The sequence below is a fragment of the Mesoplodon bidens genome, assembly GCF_964165515.1.
Source record: "Mesoplodon bidens genome assembly, chromosome: 4".
Taxonomy (NCBI): domain Eukaryota; kingdom Metazoa; phylum Chordata; class Mammalia; order Artiodactyla; family Ziphiidae; genus Mesoplodon; species Mesoplodon bidens.
In genome coordinates this window covers 138,752,506-138,778,375 of record NC_138160.1, presented here as the reverse complement: position 1 = coordinate 138,778,375, position 25,870 = coordinate 138,752,506, and the positions used below count along the sequence as shown (strand labels likewise).

General features: G+C 45.8%; 1 protein-coding gene across 15 annotated transcripts in view; it reads left to right on the top strand.

Annotated features, from left to right (window-relative positions):
- Nucleotides 1-25,870, top strand: part of EPS15L1 (epidermal growth factor receptor pathway substrate 15 like 1) — a 101,365-nt gene that overhangs the window by 21,455 nt on the left and 54,040 nt on the right. For 11 of the 15 annotated variants that reach the window (XM_081233625.1, XM_081233622.1, XM_081233620.1 and 8 more), the window contains 9 exons: nt 1,851-1,892; nt 2,091-2,180; nt 2,645-2,692; nt 4,299-4,394; nt 5,107-5,169; nt 12,785-12,910; nt 16,328-16,387; nt 20,251-20,484; nt 24,593-24,750. In XM_081233625.1, the coding sequence (XP_081089751.1) occupies nt 1,851-1,892; nt 2,091-2,180; nt 2,645-2,692; nt 4,299-4,394; nt 5,107-5,169; nt 12,785-12,910; nt 16,328-16,387; nt 20,251-20,484; nt 24,593-24,750 (917 nt within the window). The remainder of the gene's footprint in view (nt 1-1,850; nt 1,893-2,090; nt 2,181-2,644; nt 2,693-4,298; nt 4,395-5,106; nt 5,170-12,784; nt 12,911-16,327; nt 16,388-20,250; nt 20,485-24,592; nt 24,751-25,870) is intronic. The other 4 variants (XM_081233624.1, XM_081233627.1, XM_081233626.1 and 1 more) reach the window with 3 other exon arrangements.

Genomic DNA, 25,870 nt, shown 5'->3' with positions numbered 1-25,870 from the left:
CTCCGCGGCACATGGGATCTTCCCAGACCGGGGCACGAACCCGTGTCCCCTGCATCGGCAGGCGGACTCCCAACCACTGCACCACCAGGGAAGCCCCATGTGGGGTTTTAAACCCTGGAGATCAAACAGGGTGTGATGGTGGGCATTGCCATCTAAGTCATAAGAAGCTAAAGGCGACAGCCTCCCCCAGGACGGTATACACAAGGGCCCAGGGCAGGAGGAACCCTCCCACCAGGGAGCTGCTGTAGCTGTACATTTAGCTCTTTATTTTTTGGCTGCGCCATGCGGCTTGCAGGATCTTAGTAGGGCAGTGAAAGCGCAGAGTCCTAACAACTGGACCACCAGGGAATTCCCCACTTAGCTCTCATTTTTTTCTTATTGGTGTTGTTGCCTTTTCTTTCTCAAGCCATTGGCCTTTACCCTTCTTTCTTGCTTTTTCACATTGTTCTGCCTAGCTTTTTAGCTTTTTCTGCCTTTTCAGGATTTCACTCTTTCTTTTCCCCTTTTTCTTTTTTGACTTTCCTCTGCTGCCTTTCAGATCTTTTTTCCCTTTTCCTTCTGTTTTCCTTCTCTCTTGCTGGTGTTCTTGTACTTTCGCTTCTTTCTGTGTTTGCAGGTGTTGGCATCCTCTAGAGGAGCTGACCATATTCTGGGCATTATTTTTAACCTGAAATGACTTTTTACAGCACAGCAGAATGCAAGTGTTGGGCTGGTTCAAATCAGTGATTGTAACTGAAGGGAACCCGCCTCCCCCTAGTTTTATTCATTATGAAAAGTTGCACAACAGCATTCAAAGACTTTTAAAATAAACACTGTCATCCCGCCTCTCACCTGGTACTCATTTTTCCTGGAATTCTTTTCTTTACCTGTTTACATACCAATTCTTCCATAAGATTAAGCATAATGGTGTCTTCTTCACTTTTCTTGCTCACTAAATCAACGGCAAGTTTGCCATGTCCTGCTTTTTTCCCCTTCATGCGGTAGAAGACCAACATGTGTAAGCCTTTACAGCTAACATCTTAGTGGCTGCTGAATTCCTCCCCCTGCTGGCCTACTCCTGCAGATCCCCTCCTCCCCACTGGCGGGCGGCTCGCTGAGGTTGGGAAGAGAGACTGTGGACACGGTGGGATGTGTGAGGGTTTGGCCACCAACCAGGCTGAATCCAAGCGTGGCCCCAATTTGCCGCTTGATCCTAGACTGGGTGGTTACCTTCTCTGAACAGCGACATCTTGGGGAATCTGGAATGTCTGGAACATGGAATGTCTTCGGTGCCAAGCTGAGGATTTTGAACTTCCTGCCTGTCATTGTGGGAGCAGTCACTGGCCAGCTGTCTCCTGGCGGCTGGGGCTGGTCAGTGGTTTTTGCGCAGCCCTTGGGTGGGCGGCTGGTGGAGGACGAGATGGGTGGGGATGAGACCTGGAGCGGGGAGACCAGTCTGAAGCTTCTGTGACTGGTGATTCATGATGATGTGCGGAAACTCCTGTTCTGATTCCGGAGCCAGAGAACAATCTCAAAGGATAAGGGTGTCTTTTCCCTCTGAGCTCCTGGACACACCAAAATCCCATCGGTCAGTGAATAGAAAACGACTCTGGGCTGCTGCTCCTTCCTGAACGACTGTGTTGTTTGTGTTGGAATCAGGATTATTTAAGAGCATTAACATTTCCTTTTTCTAAATTGAGTAAGTGTATTATCTCTGAAAATAAACTACAGGCCACATATAGAGGACGTTTAAAGTGCATAAATTTTGATTTTCATTATTGTGTATTTTGGTGATAACAGAATTGAGAGACACTTCTTTTTGGAAGGGTTTTGTGTCCACCTTTGACCAATATCTGTGGTTTTGTTTACAGATTCACACTGGAAATCCATTATATGAATCTTATTACAAGCAGGTAAGTTTTCACGAGTGTCTTTTTGGATTGAAATTAGAGTGAGTGACTCAGAAACCACAGCTGTGAATTGCAGCCCAGTAAGGCCTTTCGTCCCTTTCTGTTTCCAAATTATCAGCTAGCAGCCAGTGTCATGGGTAATGCTTCTACCTGCTGCTCTGTTGCTGAAGCCTTGTCTCAAGTGTTGCTCCCCAATTCCAGGTAGACCCAGCATACACAGGGCGAGTTGGGGCGAGTGAAGCTGCACTTTTTCTAAAGAAGTCTGGGCTCTCAGACATTATCCTTGGGAAGGTATGTGATGAATGATAGCGATTTCTGTGGCCGCCCTCAGGGCTCCCCCGGCAGGTGAAGGCCGGCCTGTGCAGACCCCTCTTCATGCGGTCTGTACTCCCCTTGGAAGTGAGCTGGCCATTGCGAGCCTCTCGGGGCTGTAATTGGTAGATCCAGGTGCTCTGATGGCTACTGCCACCCTTTGCTTGAATAGCAGACAAGAGGCCTGAGTGCTCTTGGGATCTTGATAGCTATGGATTTATGTTGGCCTTGGAGCCAGGTGTACCTGGGTGTTCTCCGGGCTCTGCCACTGACCGCTGTGTGCCCCTGGGGGGAGGGAGGGGTGAAGGCTATTCACCTGTTCTGAGTCTGTGGCTGCTGTGGCGTATACATAAGGCCCACATGTAGCGATGGTGGCTCCTGTTTTGTGATTAAACAGTCAATGATCAGCGGTCGCACTCACGAGCATTTTTGTGTTTCCACAGATATGGGACTTGGCCGACCCAGAAGGTAAAGGGTTCTTGGACAAACAGGTATATACACATATACACAGAGCAAGTGGAGGGGCTGAGCCAGAGCCCCCAGGCCGGGTCACCTCTGCACTTCCTTCCTCGTTGTCTCCACTGACAAGTATTACTGGTCATAAGTGCGGACATCAAACTTTTAAAATGGGAAGGTTTCATTTTGAAATAAAGGTCTTCTGAACTCTTGGAGCCATCTTTCATGGTTAGCGTATCTATTAATATTTTGTGTGCTTACAAGCAGTTGAAATGTTTTCAAAACGTTTTATTTTGAAATAACTTCAGACTCTCATGGAAGTTGCAAAAAATAGTTCAGTGAGTTCCCGTGTATCATTTCCCGGCTCTCACCAAAGCACACTGCTCAGAAGCCTGACTCAGAGCTGACCAGTTTTATTGATACCTGCACTTTCTTGTGGTTTTTGTTTCTGTCGTATATAGTTCTATGTAATTTCATCACTTGCATAGATTCAGGTAACCATCACGACAGTCAGGATCAGAACATTCTCAGACCTCAGAGTCTCCCTCATGCAGCCCATTGGTAATCACACCCTGACCCCTGGCAACCACTGGTTCCTTCTCTGACATAATTTTCTCATTTTGAGAATGTTCTATAAATGGAATGTGATAGTACTTATGATTTTTAAATGGTCGTATTTTAATTTAGTTCAGTCTTTCCCCAAACTATATTCCAAGGGATGTTGTTCCTGGTGTCTCACTGTCCGTGACCCGACCCGTTGGGAAAGCACCGTTAGCTTTTCCTCCCTCGCTTGAGATTCACAGTGCACATGTGTGTGTTAAGGGTTCTGAGGATCTTTGTGTAAGAGAGCCCTGTTAACTTTGCTTAATGCAGTTCTTCTAACCTTACTAATGTCCCCATTTCTCTACATGGGCATTCTGTAGACATCAGCTTGAGAAAAGCTGCTCTAGTGCTCATCTCTTTGAAAACCATAATTGTGTTTACAGTTTTAAAAAGAGTCCATGTTCTTAGGCCCGTTGATCAATTTTTAAAAACTAGGTGATGCCACACGAGTCCACTAAGACTGTGGCATGGCCAGTTCTGGGTTAGGAGGAGGGCGAGGAGGAGCCAAGGCCCCTGCTGGCCTGGTTCAGGTCCTTTGTCCTTATGTGGGAAGTGAAGTCCACGTCAGGCCATTGGGGAGCAGGGTGGGTGAGTGGGAGATGCTCTGTTCAGTGAGGCCAGGGGCATCCCAGTGAATCGTGAGTGTCAATTCCCAAAGAACTGTGTCTATTTCAAACCATTTTTAAAAAGTCAACGCATATTTGAACCATCCTTTAGACTCTTAAACTGCAGTCTGCTACTTTTATAATCTAGCATTTCCTAAATGTTGAGAGCTCATTATTTTTGAAAATACATTTATTTGAAATTTTAGTGTTCAGAAAGCAATGGGCTAAGTCCGTTTTAGCATATTCGTTTAAACAGTGCTCCCAGGGTGAGACCAGTTCTGCTCAACACTGTAAGTGACTTGCTCACATGTGGTCTTCCTTGTTGAAGTAAACTGAAATCCCTCTTTCCCCAAAGCCCACTGCTGCAGACAGCTCTGCCACTGCCGCTGCCAGCTGGGTGGGGTTTACGCCTCCCCCTTTTTTGGATTTGCAGGGTTTCTATGTTGCACTGAGACTAGTGGCCTGTGCACAGAGCGGCCACGACGTTACCTTGAGCAATCTGAATTTGAACATGCCGCCGCCTAAGTTTGTAAGTGTCAAAATCCTTCAAGTTCACGTTATTCTAATATCATCTGTTTATCTATCTCTCCATGTTTTCTCTCTTCCTCTTTCTAATTTTTTTTTAATTGCAGGGAAATTTACATAATTAAAATTAACTGTTTAAAAATGAACAGTTGGGTGACATTTAGTGCATTCACAATATTGTGTAACCATCACCTCTATCTGGTCCAGAATATTTTCGTCACCCCAAAAGAAAACTCTACACCCATTAAATAATCATTCCCTATTTCCCCCTCCCCCAACCCTTGGCAGCCACTAATCTGCTTTCTGTCTCTATGCATTTGCCTGTTCTGGACATTTTATAGAGTCATACATCTGGCTTCTTTCACTCAGCATAATGTTTTCAAGGTTCATCCACATTGTAGCATGTGTCAGTACTTCATTCCTTTTCGTTGCTGAATAAGATTGCATTGTGCGGTCTACCCCATTTTGTTTATCCATTCGTCTGTTGGTGGACATAATAATTCATGTACAAGGAATTGTTTGCACACCTGTTTTCAGTTCTTTTGGGTCTATACCTAGGAGTAGAATTGCTGAGTTATATGGTAATCCTGTGTTTAACTTTTTGAGGTTTTTCTCCTTTTTGAAAGCACTTTGAAATGTGTATCCTTATAGTAAACACATCCTCCAGTAGTAAAATTCTGTGCCAGCTACAGTGCAATGTACCTCTTTCTCCTCAGCACGACACCAGCAGCCCTTTGATGGTCACACCGCCTTCTGCAGAGGCCCATTGGGCTGTGAGGGTAAGTGACCGGGGAAGGCGCCCCTCGGCTGTCTTTCACATGCAGTCGTTTAGCCATTTATGACGTTCAGAACATTTCATAGGACGATTGTATCATCCACTCTGTTTCAGAGTGAGTATGCCACAGAAGTTGGACAAAATACTTTTCCAAATTAGAGTCTTTTCAAAGGCTATCTATCCCCTTTTCCTGTAATTGCGTGTTGCCTACTAAGGCAGTTAGCTAAGTTTCAGATGTTGGACTCTGAAATGTTTACAGTTGAAATCTCGTATTTCTAGGTCATGTTCTGTGGTTTTGATGCTTGGGTTGGTTAATCAGGATAGAAGGAGAAATTGTGAGAACTGTCAAGCATGAAGACTTCCAGGATGTCTTCGTAGCTTTCTTCCTTATTTCCAGCCAGTTTATGCGTTATAATTCTTTCCTTTCTGTTGCTCCTATTGCTTTTTGAAAAGCTGCTCTCAACACTTAATGTGTTCTTTTTAAGACATGATGTTGTGTCTGTAGAGCTGTGTTACTGCTTCTAGAAAGAAAAACGAGTGGTGTCTCCTAATGAGTGCAGAATTTACTCCAGAAGGCAATTTGTGTATGACTTGGAGACAGTCTCCCAGTAATAAGACATCCTCCCCACTCACTGTGAGCGGGTTGTCACATTTCCTCACTTTTATGTGGCTTAAATACTGACATTAATAGCAGTCCTGCTATGAAATAGACACCCCTCACCCACCCCCCAGCCCCAAGTGCTTTTTTGTCCCTTTTTATGGGGTTGGTGTGATCCCCCCTTGAAAGGGTTTAGATGGGAGAGGTCCGTGCAGGGACAGGGCAGGAAGAGGCCTCAGGTGACTGAGGGGTCAGGAAGTTGCCTTTGTGAGCAATCAAGCATGTTGCTGCAGTGCCGAAGGATTTCTTTCTCTGTAGTCCAATTGCGCGGCGCCTACTTTGAAAAGCAGCTGCTTTGTTGTGAAAAATGGTGCCAAAGGGATCTTATTATTCCTTGAACCATTTCGGCCCCTTTCTGGCAGGGACTGTGTTGAGGCCTTAAGAGAAGAGCTGGCGGCTGAGGAGCCTGTGAGGCCTTGAAGAGGGGAGTTGGGGCAGGAATGGCACCGTGGTGGGGCAGAGAGCTTTACAGTCCATTCAGAGAAAAGGTGACAAGTGTTAATGTTCTTTTCTGTGGTGGAAGTTCCTGGGCTTCCTGAAGCCTGAGCCAGCGAGTCTGACAGATCCAGGGAGAATTCCACACTCCAGGCAGATGCAGGGAGTTGGGATTCCCAGTGCTTAATGGTGACTCGAGTACACAGTGTCTGCTTGTGCTCTGATTTCAGTTTTTTCTCTTTTTTTTTAAACTGTGGTAAAATACACATAATATAAAGTTCACTATCTTTTTTTAAATTTTTATTTATTTATTTTTATTTTTGGCTGTGTTGGGTCTTCGTTGCTGCACATGGGCTTTCTCTAGGTGAGGCAAGCAGGGGCTACTCTTCCTTGTGGTGTGCGGGCTTCTCATTGTCGTGGCTTCACTTGTTGCAGAACATGGACTCCAGAGTGTAGCCTCAGTAGTTGTGGCACATGGGCTTAGTTGCTCCGCGGCATGTGGGATCTTGGCCAGGTATCGAACCCGTGTCTCCTGCATTGGCAGGCGGATTCTTAACCACTGTGCCACCAGGGAAGCCCTGTATGTCTTCCTTGGAAACATGTCTGTTCAGATCCTCTGCCCATTTTTTAATCAGGTTGTTTTTTGATATTGAGTTGAATGAGTTCTTTGTATATTTTTAGATATTAACCCCTTACCAGATAAATCATTTGTAAATCTCTTCTCCCATTCGGTAGGCTGCCTTTTCATTTTGTTGGTGGTTTTCTTTGCCGTGCAAAAGGTTTTCAGTTTAATTAGGTCCCATTTCTTTATTTTTGCTTTTGTTTCCTTTGCTTTAGGAGACAGATCCAAAAAAAAATATTGTCAAAGAGTGTTCTGCCTATGTTTTCTTCTAGGAGTTTTCTGGTTTCTGGTCTTACATTTAGGTCTTTAATCCATTTTGAGCTTATTTTTGTATATGGTGTAAGAAAATGTTCTAATTTCATTCTTTCACATGTTGCTGTCCAGTTTTCCCAGTACCACTTATTGAAGACATTGTCATTTCTCCATTGTCTATTTTTGTCTCCTTTGTCTTAGATTAACTGACCATAAGTGCATAGGTATATTTCTGGGCTCTCTGTTCTGTTCCATTGATCTTTGTGTCTGTTTTTGTGCCAGTACTATACTGTTTTGATTACTGTAGTTTTGTAACATCAGTTAGGGAGCTTGATACCTCCAGCTCTGTTCTTTCTCAAGATTGTTTTGTCTATTTGGAGTCCTTTGTATTTAATACAAATTTTAAAATTATTTGTTCTCCTTCTTTGAAAAATGTCATTGGTATTTTGATAGGGATTGCATTGAATCTGTAGATTGCCTTGGATAGTATGGTCATTTTAGCAATATTAATTCTTCCAATCCATGAGCACGATATATCTTTCCATCAGTTTGTGTTGTCTTCAGTTTCTTTCATCAGTGTCTTGCAGTTTTCTGAGTATAGATCTTTTACCTCCTTAGTTAGATTTATTCTTAGATATTTTATAGTTTTTGATGCAACTGTAAATGGGATTGTTTCTTTAATTTCTCTTTCTGATAGTTCGTTGTTAGTGTACAGAAATGCAACAGAATTCTATATATGTTGCATCCTGCAACAAATTCATTGATGAGCTCTAGTATTTTTTTGGTGGTGTCTTGAGGATTTTCTGTGTATAGTATCATGTCACTTGCAAGCAGGGACAGTTTTACTTCTTCCTTTACAGTTTGGATTCCTTTTATTTCTTGTATGATTGCTGCGTCTAGGACTTCCAGTACTATATTGAAGAAAAGTAGCAAGAGTGGGCATCCTTGTCTTGTTCCTGATCTTAGAGGAAATGCTTTCAGCCTTTCACCATTGAGTATAATGTTTGCTGTGGGCTTATCATATATGGACATTATTATGTTGAATTATGTTCCCTCTCTACCCACTTTGTGGAGAGTTTTTATCTCAAATCGATGTTGAATTTTGCCAAAAGCTTTTACTGCATCTATTGAGATGATCATACGATTCTTATTCTTCAATTTGTTAATGTTGTGATATTGATATTGAACCATCCTTGCATCCCTGGAATAAATTCCACTTGATCATGGTGTATGATCCTTTTAATGTATTGTTGAATTTGGTTTGCTAATATTTTGTTGAGGATTTTTGCATCTATATTCATCAGTGATATCGGCCTGTAATTTTGTCTGGTTTTGGTATCAGGGTAATGCTGACCTTGTAGAATGAGTTTGGAAGCTTTCCTGCCTTTTAAATTTTTTGCAATAGTTTGAGAAGGATAGGTGTTAACTCTTCTTTAAATGTTTCGTAGAATTTGTCTGGTTCCCGGACTTTGTTGAGAGTTTTTAAAATTACCAATTCAGTTTCATTACTGGTAATCGGTCTGTTCACATTTTCTATTTCTTCCTAATTCAGTCTTGGGAGAGTATACATTTCTAGCAATTTATCCATGTCTTCTAAGTTTTCAAATTTGTTGGCATATAATTGTTCATAGTAATCCTCTATTATCCTTTGTATTTCTGTGGTGTCAATTATAATTTCTCCTGTCTTATTTCCGATTTTATTTATTTAGGCCCCCTTTTTTTTTCCTTGATGAGTCTGGCTAAAGGCTTATCAATTTTGTTTATCTTTTCAAAGAACCAGCTCTTACTTTCATTGATATTTTATATTGTCTTTTTGGTCTCTTCTTCATTTATTACTGCTTTGATCTTTATTATTTCCTTCTTTCTACTAACTTTGGGTTTTGTTTGTTTTTCTTTTTCTAGTATCTTTTGGTGTAAGGTTAGATTGTTTGAGATTTTTCTTGTTTCCTTAGGTAGGCTTGTAGCACTATAAACTCCCTCTTAGAACTGCTTTTGCTGTATACCATAGTCTTTTTTTTAATATTTAAATTTTACTGGAATATAGTTGATGTACAATTGTATACCACAGAATTTGGATCACTTTGTTTCCATTTTCATTTGTCTCCAGGTATTTTTTTATTTTCTCTTTGATTTCTTCAGTGACCCATTGGTTATTTAGTAACATATTGTTTAGAATGCATGTGTTTGTGTTTTTTGCAGTTTTTTTTTCCTGTAGTTGATTTCTTGTCTCATACTGTTGTGGTCAGAAAGACTGATGTGATTCCAGTGTTAAATTTATTGAGACTTGCTTTGTGCTGTAGCATGTGATCTGTCCTGGAGAATGTCCGATGTACACTTGAATGTGTATTTTGCTGTTTTGGGATGGAATGTTCTATATATATCTATTAATTTCATCTGATCTAATGTATCACTTAAGGCCATTCTTTCCTTATTGATTTTCTGTTTAGATGATCTATTGATGTAAGTGGGGTGTTAAAATTCCCAATTATTATTGTATTACTGTCAATTTTTCCTTTTATGTTAATATTTGCTTTCGGTATTTTGGTGCTTCTATGTTGGGTGCATATCTGTGTTTACAATTGTTATATCTTCTTGTTGGATTGACCCCTTTATCATTATGTAATGCCCTTCTTTGTCTTTTGTTACAGTCTATGTTTTACAGTTATTTTGTCTGATGTAAATATTGCTACCCCAGCTTGCTTTTCATTTCCATTTGTGTGGAATATCTTTTTCCAGCCCCTCACTTTCAGTCTGTGTGTGTCTTTAGATCTGAAGTCTCTTAAAGGCAGCATATAGATGGGTCTTGTTTTTTATCCATTCAGCCACTCCATGTTTTTTGATTGGAGCATTTAGTCCATTTACATTTAAAGTAGTCATTGATAGGTATGTACTTATTGCCATTTTGTTCATTGTTTTCAGTTCATTTTGGTAGTTTTATTGTTGTTGTTCCTTTTTTTCTTTTTTTTTAAATGCATGCTTTTCTAATCTTTGGGGATGTTATTCCCTTTCTTTTAAAATTAAATTTATTTATTTATTTATTTTTGGCTGCGTTGGGTCTTCCTTGCTGCATGTGGGCTTTCTCTAGTTGTGGCGAGCGGGGGCTACTCTTCGTTGTGGTGCGCGGGCTTCTCATTGTGGTGGCTTCTCTTGTTGTGGAGCACGGGCTTTAGGCACGTGGGCTTCAGTAGTTGTGGCACGCGGGCTCAGTAGCTGTGGCTCATGGGCTCTAGAGCGCAGGCTCAGTAGTTGTGGCGCACGGGCTTAGTTGCTCCGTGGCGTGTGGGATCTTTCCCGGACCAGGGCTCAAACCCATGTCCCCTGCATTGGCAGGCGGATTCTTAACCACTGCGCCACCGGGGAAGTCCGAGTTCCTTTTTTCTTCTGCTTTTTTCCCTTCTGATTTGGTGACTTTCTTTAGTGTTATGTTTGGATGCTTTTCTCTTTTGTGTCTATGTAGATCCATTATAGATTTTTGGTTTGTGGTTACCATGAGGTTCATGTATAACAACCTACGCATAGGTGAGTATTTTAAGTTGATGCTTTCTTAGGTTTGAATGCAGTCTAACAATTGTACATTTTTACTTCCCCTCGCCACATTTTGTTTTTGACATCGTATTTTGCATCTTCTTATTTTGTGTTTTTCTTAACTACTTATTATAGAAATAGATGATTTTACTACTGGTCTTTTAACCTTCCTACTAGCTTTATAAGTGGTTGATCCCTACCTTTACTGTATGTTTGTCTTTACCAATGAGATTTTTTCCTCTCATAATTTTCTTGTTTCTAGTTGTGGCCTTTTCTTTTCCACTTAGAGAAATCTCTAGCATTTCTCATAAGGCTTGTTTAGTGGTGCTGAACTCTTGCTTTTGCTTGTCTGTAAAACTCTTTATTTATCCTTCAAATCTGAATGATAGTCTTGCTGGGTAGAGAGTATTCTCGGTTGTAAGTGTTTTCTTTCAGCACTTTGAATATATTGTGCCTGTTCCTTCTGGCCTGTAAAATTTCTGCTGAAAAGTCAGCAGAGTTTTATGGGACTTTGCTTGTATGTAACTAGTTGCTTTTATGTTGTTGCTTTTAAGATTCTCTCTTTATCTTTAATTTTTGCCATTTTAATTATGATGCCTTGGTGTGGACCTCTTTGGATTCATCTTATTTGGAACTTTCTGTGCTTCCTGGACCTGGATATCTGTTTTCTTCCCCAGGTTACGGAAATTTTCAGCTATTTCTTGAAATAAGCTCACTGTCCCTTTCCCTCTCTCTTCTCCTTCTGGGACCCTTATGATGTGAATATTAGTATGCTTGAAGTTGTCCTAGAGGTCCATCTTAACCATTTTTTTTTTTTTTTTTTTTTTTTTTTTTTTGCGGTACGTGGGCCTCTCACTGCTGTGGCCTCTCCCGTTGCGGAGCACAGGCTCCGGACGCGCAGGCTCAGCGGCCATGGCTCACGGGCCCAGCCGCTCCGCGGCATATGGGATCCTCCCGGACCGGGGCACGAACCCGTATCCCCTGCATCGGCAGGCGGACTCTCAACCACTGCGCCACCAGGGAGGCCCCATCTTAACCATTTTTAAGTGTATAGTTCAGTAGTGTTAGACACATTCACATCATAACCATCACCAGTTTCCATCTCTAGAACATTTTCATCTTGCAGAATAAAACTCTGTCCCCATTAAACACTAACTTTCCATTCCCCCTCCCCCAACCCTTGGCACCCACCATGCTACTTTCTGTCTATTAATCTGAGTACTTTAGGGACCTCATGTAAGTGGAGTCATAGAGCATTTATCTCTTTGTAACTGACTTATTTCATTCTGCGTAATGTTTTTAAGGTTCATCCATATTGTAGTGTGCATCGGTGTTTTATTCCTTTTAATGGCTGAATAATGTTCCATTGTATAGATGGAGCATTTTGTTTATTATCCTTTGTTCCATTGATGGACACTTGTCGAGAGTATTTTCCTAGGGCTCCCAGTGGCTCCAGCTTGTGGTCAGAGTGGTGAGAGGTTTACCATATCCTCACTTCCCCTTGCCACAGGCTTTATTTCCATCAGAGGGCAGACTGGAGGTCCCTGCCCAGACCGTCCTCACTGACAACTCCCTTTACATGCTGCCCACATTTTGTATTTCAGAATGGTAGAGGCTGCTATTCTGCATTGCAAACCCTGCCCAGCCCTTCACTCTGTTCCTGAGGAGCTTTATTATTTGTTTATTTTTTATTGTCAGACACAGAGGACTTCTTATGCTTGAAGTTGATAATTAGTTGCTTACATCTTTGGTTTATTTTTATATTTGGTTCTTTAATTGTTTAAGTTCTATGGATTGATATCCAGATTTTGTTCTTCATTCTTTCACCTTTCTCATCCTAGTGAACTAGGAGGTAGGTAGGAATGACCTTGGTCTCCCAGGCATCCCCTGTGGCAGAGAGTGAAGCCCAGCTCCTCTCTCCCCTGTTGACCTTGGCCACCAGATCCATAGTCACCAGAGGGCTGTATTCTTCTGGCTAGAGTTCACTCTGGAAGTGCAGTAGGACAATCCTGTACTCTTAGGTGAGCCCAGCACTGTGTCCTTGCCCATTTTCAATCAGCTTCAGTCCAGGGCTCATTTTGGACTCTCACACTTTTTCACTCACTCAGGCTGTTTCTTTCCAACTAGGTAGAAGAAAAGGCAAAATTTGATGGAATTTTTGAAAGCCTCTTACCCATCAGTGGTTTGCTTTCTGGAGACAAAGTCAAACCAGTCCTCATGAACTCAAAGCTGCCTCTTGATGTCCTGGGCAGGGTAAGTGGTTCTCTCACACCAGGCACTGCTGCTGAATCCAGTCAGCCCCATGCTCACCCCCCACGGACACTTTGAGGCCTTGCTGCACGGCCATGTAATGTTGGGTTTCATAAGAGCCGACATGGGTGGAGCAATTGCTGCAGTTGGGGTGGCTTGGGACCTCACAGGGTGCAGCTCACAGAGGCTCCCCAGCACACGTGGGGAGCAGCCTGAGAAGTGCACTCACTACCCAGGGCTCGGGGCAGGCAGAGCTGGGACTCAAACTCAGACTGTGATTTCCCCCTCTGCATTGTGCTTCTAGGGAAGGAGTATGGGCATATACGTCTGTATTTCTTTATTTCTTTTCTATTTTTAATTTTTTTTCCTGCCTATGAATCTAAGGTAAAGATACTTTCAATTCTGCTGCAAGTTTAGATAAAATGTTATGCATTCCCCGCCTTTTTATTAAAAAAAAAAAGCCTCAGTTTTGTTCCTATTAAATACAAGTTTTTTAGATACAGGTTTCTAAACCAGACTGTTTTCCTTCTAATGAGGTTTGCGTTATGGCCCCTCATGTTTGCTCTGTGCACAAAGCCCAGTTCTGCATGGCTATCTCTGTGCTGAGTTTCCCTCTCTGTGTCGAGAGGGGATGGATGTTGTCATCTCTCTGGATGGAATTGCTGATGTGGCAGGTGCAGACCTATAGCAGGAGGGTGGAGCATGGTCCCTGCTGCCCCAGGCCACGCCTGTGGGTCTGGCTCATGACATTTGGTAGAACCATGGGGAAAGGTGCAAATTCCTACCCACTTGGATTCACCTAATAATTTTCCTGTTTGAATATCACTTTTGCAGATACTGGCCCATTTGATAAGACCCAGATAGGACTTTGTTTTGAAATGAGGCCACTAAGAAAGGCGATCTCACAGATCCCTTTGTCTTCTTTTTGGCTGTGGTGTGGTGTAGACGGAGGCCTATGATGGGGACCCACGCTGATCACCAGTGGTCTTTATGAGGCAGGATGGGGTGATCCGCTCCTGCACAGTGTGACAGTTCTTCAAAATACCTGACAGTTGGGTGTAATATTGTTGTAGAGCCAAATCCTGAACAAGACAAAGAGATCAACAGAGGTGGAGTGTGCTTTATTAGAAAGGGAGCTACGGCTAGGAAGGGTGGGTTCTGCAGATCTTCTGCCTTGGCTCCAGGTCTTGTCCACAGGGGTCACTTCTCATCTACTCCTCTCTCGTTCTCTCCCTCCCTCCAAGCATCAACCCACACGTGTGCCCCTCCATGCATGCATGCATGCATCCGTATGCATGCATCCATGTCCATGCATCCATGCATGCATGCATGCATCCACATTCACGCACCCATCCATCTGTGCATGTATGCATCAGTGCACTCAGGCATCCATCCTTGCATCTGCACACACTCATTCACCTGTGCATCCCTGCACCCACGCATTATGCATCCATTTAGTCATTCAGAAGCATTTTTCGGAGTCTGCTCTGGGCCAGCTTTGTCCTGAGCACTGGGAAGATGGGGATGAAATTAAATACAGTCCAGGAGATCAAATAAGTAAGTAATAGTTAAGATCTTAGTATTTATTGAGGGCTTAGTATGTGCTAGATCCTGTTCTAGTGCTTTGCAGGAATGAAGTCACCAAATACTTGCAACTACTTTGTTATGGATGGTGTCACTTCCGTTTTCCGTGTGAGGAAATGGGGGTCCTTCAGAGTGGCTGGTTAGTCGCTCAGGGTTGCATGGAGAAGGGAATGAGGTCCTGGTGGTCCCCAGAGCCTGCACTCTTCCCTGGTGCTCCCCGCCCCCAACCATTGCCTCCCTGATTATCACGGTTCTGCTTGCTGGGGACAGTGGTAGAGGGGGAGGTTCCTGACCCGCCAGAGCAGAGGGGTACAGGGCAGGCAGGGAAGGCTGCCTAGAGTAGGTGCCCCTGGGTTATAGCCTTTAGAGGGAAGGAACAGGTGGCAGATGACGGGTTGAGAAGGCCAGGCACAAGACAGCATGAGCAGAGGCAGCCTGGCACGCTGAGTACGGCTGATATTCTCACCAGGCGGTTCTACCCCTGGGGGATGTTGAGCGATATCTGGAGACGTTTATGGTTGTCCCACCTGGGTTGGGTGTTACTGATATCATGTAGGTTGAGGCCATGGTTGCTTCTCAGTATCCTGTAATGCACAGGATGTCCCACCACAGAGATGATCTGGCCCCGAATATCAGTGGTGCTGTGGCAGGGGAGGACTGTGGAGTCAGGAAGGCCTGTGTGTGCCATATTTCTGGGAACATTACTCTTCTGAGCTTCTGCTTCTTAAATTGAGACCAAAGATATAAAACACTCAGCCCAGTGCCAGACACCTTTAAGAGGGCCTCCATATGCTTGAGGGGACTGCAAACAATTTGAAGTCCTAGAGATCAAGGTGGAGTCCCAGGAGACTGGGCTGGGGTTGAGGGACCAGCTAAGGGCACAGTGGTCTCCATGTGCACAGGGACTGGATGCCGTCAGCAGGGTGAGGTGGGGTGAGAGTGAATTCTAGAGCAGGTCTTGTGGTTACCCTGCATATAGGACTAGAGGCAGGGAGGCCAGCTGGAAGCTCTGGCCTCTGTGGAGTGTTGGAGAGGCACAAGCCAAGGACACAGCAGCAGGGGGTGAAGAGGAGGGTCCACATGTGAGAAACATCCCTGGGCTGAAGATCCTAGTGATTGATTGGGGGTGGGTACCAGCATATGAAGCATCACGGATGGACCCTGGGCTTCTGCCTGGCTCTGGGCACTGGTGCCATGTGCAGCACTGTCCAAGTCAAACAGGCCGCGCTGGTCCTGGAGGGCTGACTTGGGTCAGGAAGGTAGTGCCTTGGTTGTACTTTAGAAAACCCAGCACACAGCCTTTGATCCATGCCCGCCTTGTCTTTCAGGATGCTAGGTTGGCCTGGCATATTTTGTGGCATCTTTCTCACCATCCACTGATAGGGGAGAGGAGACAGGATCCCACAGACCTACTCAAATGCACTCCCGTGGCCCTGCCGTGAATGGGGGCAGGGGCTGGATGTGTGTGTGTCTGTGTGTGTGTGTGTCAGTCAGTGGGGGCAGGAAGGCGGGCTTGTGTCCAGAGCAACACCTGCACCAAAACCAAAGAATCTAAAAATCAGGATGGACGCGATTATAGTCCTGATCATCTGTTAGAGAAAATGCGTGTGAATGTGGTGGAAAGGATCTTGGAACTGACAGTACTTCGTTGGATGATGGTGTTTCAGGGACCTACAGACTGGTTCATAAATGCATTTTCATCGCCTTGTCTTAACTCTGGTGTGCAGTCAAAATCTGAGTTCTGGTGGGCATGCGTGCTGCCACACAGGCCCTTCCTCCCAGCAGTAACCCTTGGTACCGCCCGCCGCTAAGCCTTGCTGCTCTCTTCCCTTGCAGGTCTGGGACCTCAGTGACATCGACAAGGACGGGCACCTGGACAGAGATGAGTTTGCTGTGGTAGGCCCCTGCTGTGACTCTCTTTTCCCACTCTGCCGAGGAAGCAAATGTGCAGCTCATGTGGGGGTTTCTTGTTTAATTTTTTAAACGTTTATTCTGACATAATTTGGGTGTAATTTGACAGAGAATTCTTTCGAATCTTCGCTCAGATTCCCCAGTGTTGCTGTTTTACTACACTGTTTTATCCTTCTCCCTCTCTCCCTCTCTTTCTCTCCCCTTCCCTCTCTCCTTCTCTCTCATTTGCATATGAATGTATACATGGATATGTATACACAGTTAATTTTCCCTTTGAACCATTTTGAAGTAAGTTTCAGACATGGGCCTTTTCATCCTGAAATACTTCAGTGTCTATATCCCCAAACCAGAGAATTCTCTTACATAACTGCTGTCCAATTCAAAATCAGGAAATGGACATTGTCTAATTTATTACAGTATCTATTATGATAGGTTATATCATATATGTTATATATTACTATATCTATTATTGTATTAATCTATTATCTAATCTAAGGATATTATTCACATTTTGCCAATTGTTCCCAAAATGTCACTATAAAGTGAAAGAGACTACAGCCTCGTGTTCTTATAATCTAGCTCAGCTCCTGCATCTGTCTTTGTGTCTCATGGCCATGTGGGCATTTTTAAGGCCAGTGGTTTGTAGTGTCTCCCTCGGCGCGGGGTTGTCTGCTGTTTCCTAATGGTGATCCAGGCGATGCACTTTTGTGTGGCAGGTCCCCACCGAGGTGATGCTTGTTCTCCCCAGGGCACATGACATTGATAGGACATGTAATGTCTTATTACATGTCTTACTACCTTGATGTCAACCTTGACCCGACCTTGATCAAGGTCGGGGTGGAGGCTTCAGGATTCTCTCTTTTCCTTTGTGCTCAGTCTTTCATGAGAGACACGTGGAGACTAAATACCCTGTTACCCCTACAACTCTCACCCGCTAGTTCTTGCATCCTCCCAGGAGTCTCAGCTGAATCAGTCAGGTTTCTGGTAGTTGCCAGATGATGGTTTTCTAATTCTCTCATTTCTTGCACATTTTCTAGCTGGCCTTCTACTGTAAGGAACTTGTTCATATCAGACTGGACTTATGGATGTGTCCTCTGTTCTCTGTTCCATGTTTTATAATCCTTTACTGGCATGATTTATTTTGCCCAGTGGGAGTTCCTCCCAGCTGACTCCTTTGTCATTTGGTCACATCATATCATTCTTGAGCACTTGCTTACTTTCGGCATGATAGGATTTTCCTGGCTCTTCCTGTACATCCCCTCTCTCAGCTCCATCATCAGCCATTTTTCCAGGGACCCCCAGTTCCTTATAGTGGAGAATGGTATTAGAAACCAGGATCTGGGCACTGGGGTGGTCAGTGCCCCTGGGATACCACTGCTTCCAGGCCTTCTCAGCAGACAGAGCTGGGAAGTAAGTGTATGTATAGACATGCCCACCAGGTGCCCTAGCAGCCTGCCATCTACTTCCACGTCTGCTTCTGTTCATGCCAGAGCCCTGACACTCCCACCCTCTTCTCGTTTTAGCAGCAGTGCTAGATCTATGTGAGGATTGGGGCTTTTGTGTCCTATGGGCTGCCTTCCCATTCAGCTGCCCTCCTTCCACACCCCTGTAGCTCCCCATTCACCTCTCCCAACTGCCTGCTGCGCTGACTTTGCCTGGCTCTCGCCTCCCCACCCTGGGCCCATGTCATTCTGTCCCTCTTTTTCTTTCTCCCTTCCCCTCTCCTTACTCACGTCTTTGATCTTTCTCTCCCGTTCATGAGATTTATTCACTCATCTCATTCCGTTAAATCTCAAAGTAGAATAAAGTAGCCCCTTGTAGTTAAGGACAATGCTCTAATAAACAGTAATTAAGTTCAAGCAAAAAAAAAAAAAAAAAGCTGGGAATTCCTAAGTCATAGAAAACGAGGAACTATATCAGTATCCCTAAGATATATCTTCTGTTTTAGAAATTTTAAATGTCTTTAAAATGTGATTTTACAACATACAAATGAATGAAAGCTTATTATTATCTTACTCTACTATGGTGTAAAGCCTTTGAGATTTTAAACTTCTAGGTTAAATTTAAACCATTTGCCAAGGAAATTATAAATTTCTCTTACAATTCCACTCATAATCCCTTGCACCCCATAGTACTCAGTTGTGTTTTTTTCCCCCACACATCGACTCTGTTTTGCCTTTTTTACTTTGAGCATTTTCCATGTTTCTCCATCATCCTGTTCTTTTCACTAGCTGTCCATTATTATTTTTTTATTGTGGTAAAATACGCATAACAAAATTTATCATCATAACCATTTTTATTTAGTTTTAAAAATATTTATTTATTTATTTGGCTGTGCCGGGTCTTAGTTGCAGCACGTGGGATCTTCATTGCTGCGTGTGGGATCTTCGTTGTGTCATGTGGGATCCTTTTAGTTGCGGCATGTGGGATCTAATTCCCTGACCAGGGATTGAACCCCGGCCCCCTGCATTGGGAGCATGGAGTCTTAATCACTGGACCACCAGGGAAGTCCCATCATAACCATTTATTTTTTTGCGGTACGCGGGCCTCTCACTGTTGTGGCCTCTCCCGTTGTGGAGCACAGGCTCCGGACACGCAGGCTCAGCGTCCATGGCTCACGGGCCCAGCCGCTCCGCGGCATGTGGGATCTTCCCGGACTGGGGCACGAACCCACGTCCCCTGCATCGGCAGGCAGACTCTCAACCACTGCGCCACCAGGGAAGCCCCCCATCATAACCATTTTTAAGTGTATGGTTCAGTGGTATTAATACATGCACATGGTTGTGCAACCATCACCACCATCCATCACCAGAACTCTTTTTACCTTGCAAAACTAAACCTCCGTCCCCATGAAACATTAACTCCCCATCCCCCCTCCCCCAAGCCCCTCATTATTTGTTTTTATATTTCTTTTGACAGCACTTGACTTCAGGTGTTAGTTAGTATCATTGAACTGGCTTTGGGGTGGTCTCCAGGAACCGGGTGATTGGCCTGGAGTGAACCCAGGAACACACCTCTCTCCTCACAGCCTCATGAGCCCTGAATTTCTACTTTTGTTTTGTTTTTATCATTTCTCATCATTTCAGCCAAGATTTATGTTCTTTTATAAGTGGGTCTTAGAGTTGTGTCATTTTGTGTTTCTTTTCATCACTAGCTGAGTTTGGCATTTAGTACAGTTTTTAAGTGACTGTAAATTTTTGCCTGTGTTAATGATCTGTTGGTAGCAACTTAAAGACTAGTTTGAAGTGGGGGGGCGGTTGTCATTTTGGTTTTGTTTTGTTACTTTTTAAAACAGACTTTTCAATCCTTGTTTTAGACAAAGTTTATTTTCCCCTGCCTACCTCGAGCAGGAGAGCCACCTGTCCATCCTCAGCACACACACCCTTTTGGATAGTTTTCTGTCTCCTGAATATCTTGAAGTACATGCTGCTCTCATGGTGTGTCTTTTTTTCCCCTTCCAGTTTTCTTGAGATGTAATTGACAGCACTATATAGGTTTAAGATGTACTATCATGGTGAGTCTGTAGACTTCCACGTTCCATTACTTTGAAAGTCGTCAGACCTGAAGACAGTGGCCTTGCTGTGTGGCGAAGGGATGTGTGTGGAGTCTGGCATGATTGTATTCCTTTTGTACTCATTTCAGTCTCGGATGGTTAAACATATGTCTTAGAAAATTATGCATTGGCGGTGTAGCTCATCAGAAAGGTTTATTTTTACTGTGTTCCATTTGGAAGCAACCTCAAAAAGAGCAGTCTTCATCACATCACTGCAGGCCCTGAAAGCACTGCCCTCTGCCCACCCTGGCCCTGGGCCTCGCCATCTGAACGCCTTTCTCTTTTGTGCTCATAGGCCATGCACTTGGTGTATCGAGCCCTCGAGAAGGAGCCTGTGCCCTCCGCCCTGCCCCCATCCCTCATCCCACCGTCCAAGAGGAAGAAGACGGTGTTCCCGGGAGCTGTGCCTGTCCTGCCTGCCAGCCCCCCACCGAAAGACAGCCTCCGCTCCACACCTTCCCACGGCAGTGTCAGCAGCCTGAACAGCACTGGAAGCCTGTCTCCCAAGCACAGTATCAAGCAAACACAGGTACGGTGCCCTCTGCATGCATGGTCACGTCTCCGAGCAGCTGTTTGCACTGCTGTGTAGAGTCCCAGCAGGATGTTTTTCAGCAGCAAGTAGTTCGTGACCCAAGAAGGGTAAAGTCTGTGATTAAATTAAATCTTTACAATAGGTGTCTTAGTCCTCTCTGGCTGCTGTAACAGTGCTGTAGACTGGGTGTCTTCTAAACAACTGATCTTTATTTCTCACAGTTCTGGAAGCTGGAAGTCCAAGATCGAGGTGCCAACAGATTCAGTGTTTGGTGGGGCAATTCCTGGTTCACAGGTGGCCGTCCTCTTGCTGGGTCCTCACATGGCAGAAGGGCCATGGAAGCTCTCTGGGGTCCCTTTTATAAGGGCACTAATCGCATTCGTGAGGGCTCTGTCCTCACGACCTAATCACCTCCCAAAGGCCCCACTTCCTAATACCATCACAGTGGGGCTTAGGACTTCCAGCGTATGAATTGAGCGGGGGGGGGGGGGGACACACAAACATTCAGACCATAGCAACAGGGATTCAGAATTAAGTTTCTCATTCACCTACACATAAATACCGCCTTTCCGCGAGCACACCCAGCCCTACTCACCCTTCTGCCCCTCCTGCCTCAGGCAGACCCTCTGCTGGTAGGGCGCGTCCCCAGGTTGCATACTGAGGCACCTGGCGTCATGAGGCCTCTGCTCACGGGGCACCTCATCTGGGGAGCCTGGTGTGACCACACCCGGGACCAGCCACCCTCTACCTGCTCTCCTAGATTTCCCACAGCTGGCCTGTTATGCGGTTAATTATGTATCATCTGTCCAGTTCCCCCCCAACGCCCTGCCATTAGCTTCATGAGAGCAGAGTTCGTTCTTGGTTATAATCTCAGCATCTAGAAGAATCTCTGGTACTCTGATGCTCATTAAAAATATGTTGAGTAATCAGGTAATTAAGGGAGGTATCCATCTCGTGTTAGGAAGACAGGAGGGGGCTCCAGCTCTCCATGTGGCAGTATCTTATATGTCAAAAAAGACGTTTCTTGTTCTGGCAAAGGCAACATCATAATGGGCTCTTTATAAAAGGGCACCTTGGAGATTGTCTAAAACGTGCAAGGATGTGAGTTACATGTGGAATCATGCTTTGCTTTCTGCCTCATTTGTGGTTTCAAAGGCAAAGCAATGAGTTGTGACAAGAAGGCCAGCCAGCACCCCATGCAAGTTTGGCATATGATAAAAATGAAAACGAGAAAGGCATAATGAGACAGTGATTTCTCTTGATAGTGACATAATTTTAAAGTTAAATATTCGACTTGCAAGGCTCATTTTCAAGGAGCTTTATCATATCCTAGAGTAAAAAAAAGAGATCAGAGAGGGTCGATGAGACTTGGTCATAGGGGCTAACACAACTCCCCTCACCACTCCGGCCAGTTGGAGAGGTGTGGCCTCCGGTTGGTGAGTTGTATGTGGCTCTCTGTGAAGGAGCCCAGCCTCAGATGGCCCAGCCTGGGCACCTTTACCAGCTCACCAGCCGTGCCCGGCACTTTTCGGGGGTGCTGCAGTGACTGTGCGATGGGCCCCTGCCCTCTGTGGGGAGACAAGACGATAAGCAAATTGGTAAACTAAGGAAGGTCCACCAGTCATGAGAAAACAGAGCAGGGCCTGGCCTGGAAGTGTCGGGGTGAGGAGGGGGGCGTGATCCCGCAGGTGGAGCCAGCTGGCAGGCTATCGCTGCTGCGGTGACATCTGAGCTAACACCTGAACGATAAGCCATCTGAGGACTAGTACATGGCAAGGCTCTGAAGTGGAAACGCTCCGTGTGTCCTTGAAACCGGAAAAAGGCTGAGGCAGGGTGAGCCAGGGGATGGTGAGATGGAGTCGGAGAAGCGGGACTGAGGCCAGCTACTTAGACCTACATGAGCTGCTGGTTTTCAAGACCCAACACCTTGAGTCTGCAGAATTCTTGCCGAAAGCTCTTAAGTACCGTAGGTTAGGCTAGATGGGGTATGTTTTACTGACAAGGAGGCAGGCAGGGCTGAAGTTGTTGTTGGGTGCAGGCCAGCCAGCCTCATAATACCACCCCTTGGTGATCTGGCAGCTCTCCCCGGATCCCAGGAGCATGCTGCTGACCCCCCTGACTAGACCAGTTGTACTAGTGGCCGCTATTGGGGGTCACAGGTGGGGGTGTCTTTGTCCCCTTGGAAGAGGGGCAGCTGGTGGAATCGCAGACATGAGAACGGGCATTTCTGTGGACCCACAAGTTCCATGCTTTCCCCTCCCCCACTTTCCTCATCCCCAGGGCAGCAACACCCTACCTGGGGCCCCCAGAGGGCTGCCCAGTCCAGCTGTCATGGCCATATGTGAGGGGAGGCCCCTTCCAGCCACCGGGGTCTGTTCCCATTGACTGGAGGCCTGCAGCTGCTAAGCTGACCTTAAACCCAGCCCTTTCCAGGAGACCCAGCTCCAAGGGGGAGGTTGTCCAGTGTTGGATTTTTAGCCAAGTAGGCATCGGATTCTTGCTGCTGACATACCGAGAGCCCCAGAAATGAGTCAGCAAGTTCATTGTGTTTGCGCAACGAATGTCTGGACCCTCATCATCCCAGAGGCATGATCTGTTGGGGCCCATGGGACCCAGAAACCAATCCTGCCTCAGCTCAGCTTGTCTGACCATTGCTCCTTCTTCTGTGGGCATCTCAGTGTCAGCGTATGAGCTCGTTGCAGGCTCTTGACTTAAAGACAGCAAGCCTCTTCATTAAAGCTCCTTTATGTGCATCTTTACATCTCCTCTGAACTGTTCAACGACAGACCTGAGGTGGCTTACGAAATTCCTGTAATGCAGCAGGTAAAACACTATCTCAGTTCTCGCTGCCTGAGCCTTTGCAATTTGAATCTGGTCCGTAATTTCTGATGAGTTTTTTTTTTGATAAATCCTTGCTGTCCTAAAGCATTCTACTCCCTAACCCAAACCCTGGGTAATGTGTTATCCCTTTCTTCCCAAAATTGCTTTCTGGATTCCTGGTGCTCACATCAGGATCCCACTGATTTAGATGATAAGAGAGACCTGGTCAGAAAAGCAGATGAAAGGAAACATCTCTACACGAAGGGGCAGAGACGCTGTGAAACGTGCTGTGATGGGAGCCCCAAAAGTCAGAGGTGACACACCTAGAATAAGCAGTTGAAGAGGCCTGCCACCAAGTGCCCGAGGGGCCTGGATGCCTCTGAGTTGGAGGTGCTCTGGCCCTGGCGGACCCTGGCATTTGCTTTTCTTAAGTAGAACTGGAGCAGGTGGTGTAAGAGGTCACAGGTGCATGAGGTGGCCCAGCCCCAATGCACTGAAATCACAGCAGCTCGCTGGGCTCTCAGCTTCGTCTGCTGCAGCAGGGTCCTCGTGAATGTGGGACGCTCACAGGTGGTGGGCGTGCTCCTCAGAGGCCCGGGCTCCCCGACCAGCACCGCAGGGCCCTGTGTGCCCACCTGTCATGCAGGTGCAGTCTTCACATCAGCCTCACTCACTGCCTGTCAGTGCCTTGTGTGTACTGACACCTCACGGGGGTCTGCTGTGTCACAGGGAGTGGGGTCAGGGTCAAAGAAGGATGGAGTACAGAATCCTGGCACTGTGGGCATTGAGAATGCCCCTGCCACTGCAAAGAAGGTCTGCAGGTGGAGGACAGAAGGCCAGGAAGGCTGGCATCGGTGCTGGGCCGGTTCTCGGGAGACAGTCCTTCCAAAATGAGTGGTCAGGAGGGTCCTCTCTAGTACACTTGAAGCCCCCTCCTGGAAGGGGATCACTTTCTGTCGTGGAAGGCTTTCCTTTGTGTCCCAGGCAGTGGGGATGGAAGGGCTGTTGGTAGATGGACCTGCTGGGTCTTTACATCCCTCTCAGTACAAAGATTTCAAGGCACTGTGATGGGGTGGAAAGAGGCGCAGACTGGCCACTGGGTGAGACTGATCGAGTCAGCATTAACCTCTCTGAGCCTCAGTTTCCCCTCTTACAGAACAGGGATCCTGTCTGCCCTCTTGGCTCGTGGAGGGTTTTCTGCTAAAATGAACATGAAAACACTTCAATAGTGTGTATTTGCAGGTGATAAAAAGCTTGAGGATTAACTTCTGAAAAACCCTTTCAGCCAACAGTAAACTGGGTGGTGCCAGTGGCAGACAAGATGCGATTTGATGAGATATTCCTGAAGACCGACCTGGACCTGGACGGCTATGTGAGCGGCCAGGAGGTGAAGGAGATCTTCATGCACTCGGGCCTCACCCAGAACCTTCTAGCACACATATGGTAAGAGCAGATAGATGGACATCTCTTCCTAAGTACAGGGGGTCTTGCTGTGTGAAAGTAACGGCTGTGGGTGGCTCACACGTTGAGTGAGACTTGTGCTGTGTGAAGGGCCGGAGCGGGTGAGCAGGACAGGAGGGAGCGGTAGTCAGGGCTGAGTGTAGAGACCTGTACCCTGTATTCCGTGCATGTCAGTTCACTCTCCTCCAGCAGGAAGGTCTCCTGTTTCGTCCCTCCAGAGAGCTCTGGGGCAAGTTCTTGCTAGTGGTTATGCAGCCTTCAGCCCAGCCAGTGAGGGTGCAGGTGCTCGGCCCCACCCCCCTCTGGTGGGAGGGTGCAGTAAGGGCCCCAGAGGCTCTGGCAGGGCCACCCTGGGCATCAGGGCTGTGGCCATCTCTCCTAGAGGCCCTGCCCTGTGAAGGTCAGTGACACGGCTGGTGGGAGAGGGTGAGATTGGTCTGCACCTCAGGGCTGGTCGAGGAGCCTTCTTCACCCCCACTTTCCTCCAGGGCTGGCGGAGCAATCTTCATGGCACCGGGATGGCTCCTTTTGTAACTAGCCAGTGGTGAAAGTCGCTTCCTAGCTTTCTCTGGAGAGAAAGCCCTCCCACTTTAGAGGGCTTCACTTGGGAGTTGTAAGAAGAGAATTTCCATGTAATTCTGGAGGGATGAACCCCTCCAAATAGAGCTGTGAAATTCACTGTGACTTGGGGAAATAACCATCCTTAACAGTAATTCAGAGATAGCCACGTTACAAGGTGAGGCCCTGCTGGAGAAAACGGGCTGTCCCTTCTCAAGAAGCACACGACACCTAGTCAGTTAGCAAAAGACTGTGGGAAGCCTGGCCCCTTGTGACGAGTCAGGGGCAGTCTCTATCAGGTCCTTCAGATCCAATGCCCCCTTTATCATGCTGAAATGCATGTGCACGGAATTCAAATTATACCCCGATCATAACATAGAGTAATTTATAACATGTATCTCAGCCTGTAAGTGACATGACAATAGGTAAATGACACAACGAAATCACAAATACGCTTGGATTAAAAAGAAAACACACAGAAGGCGTTGCATACAGGGAAAAAAAGGCAAGGACAGAAAGAGTGAGCTCTAGAATAACCACTGGG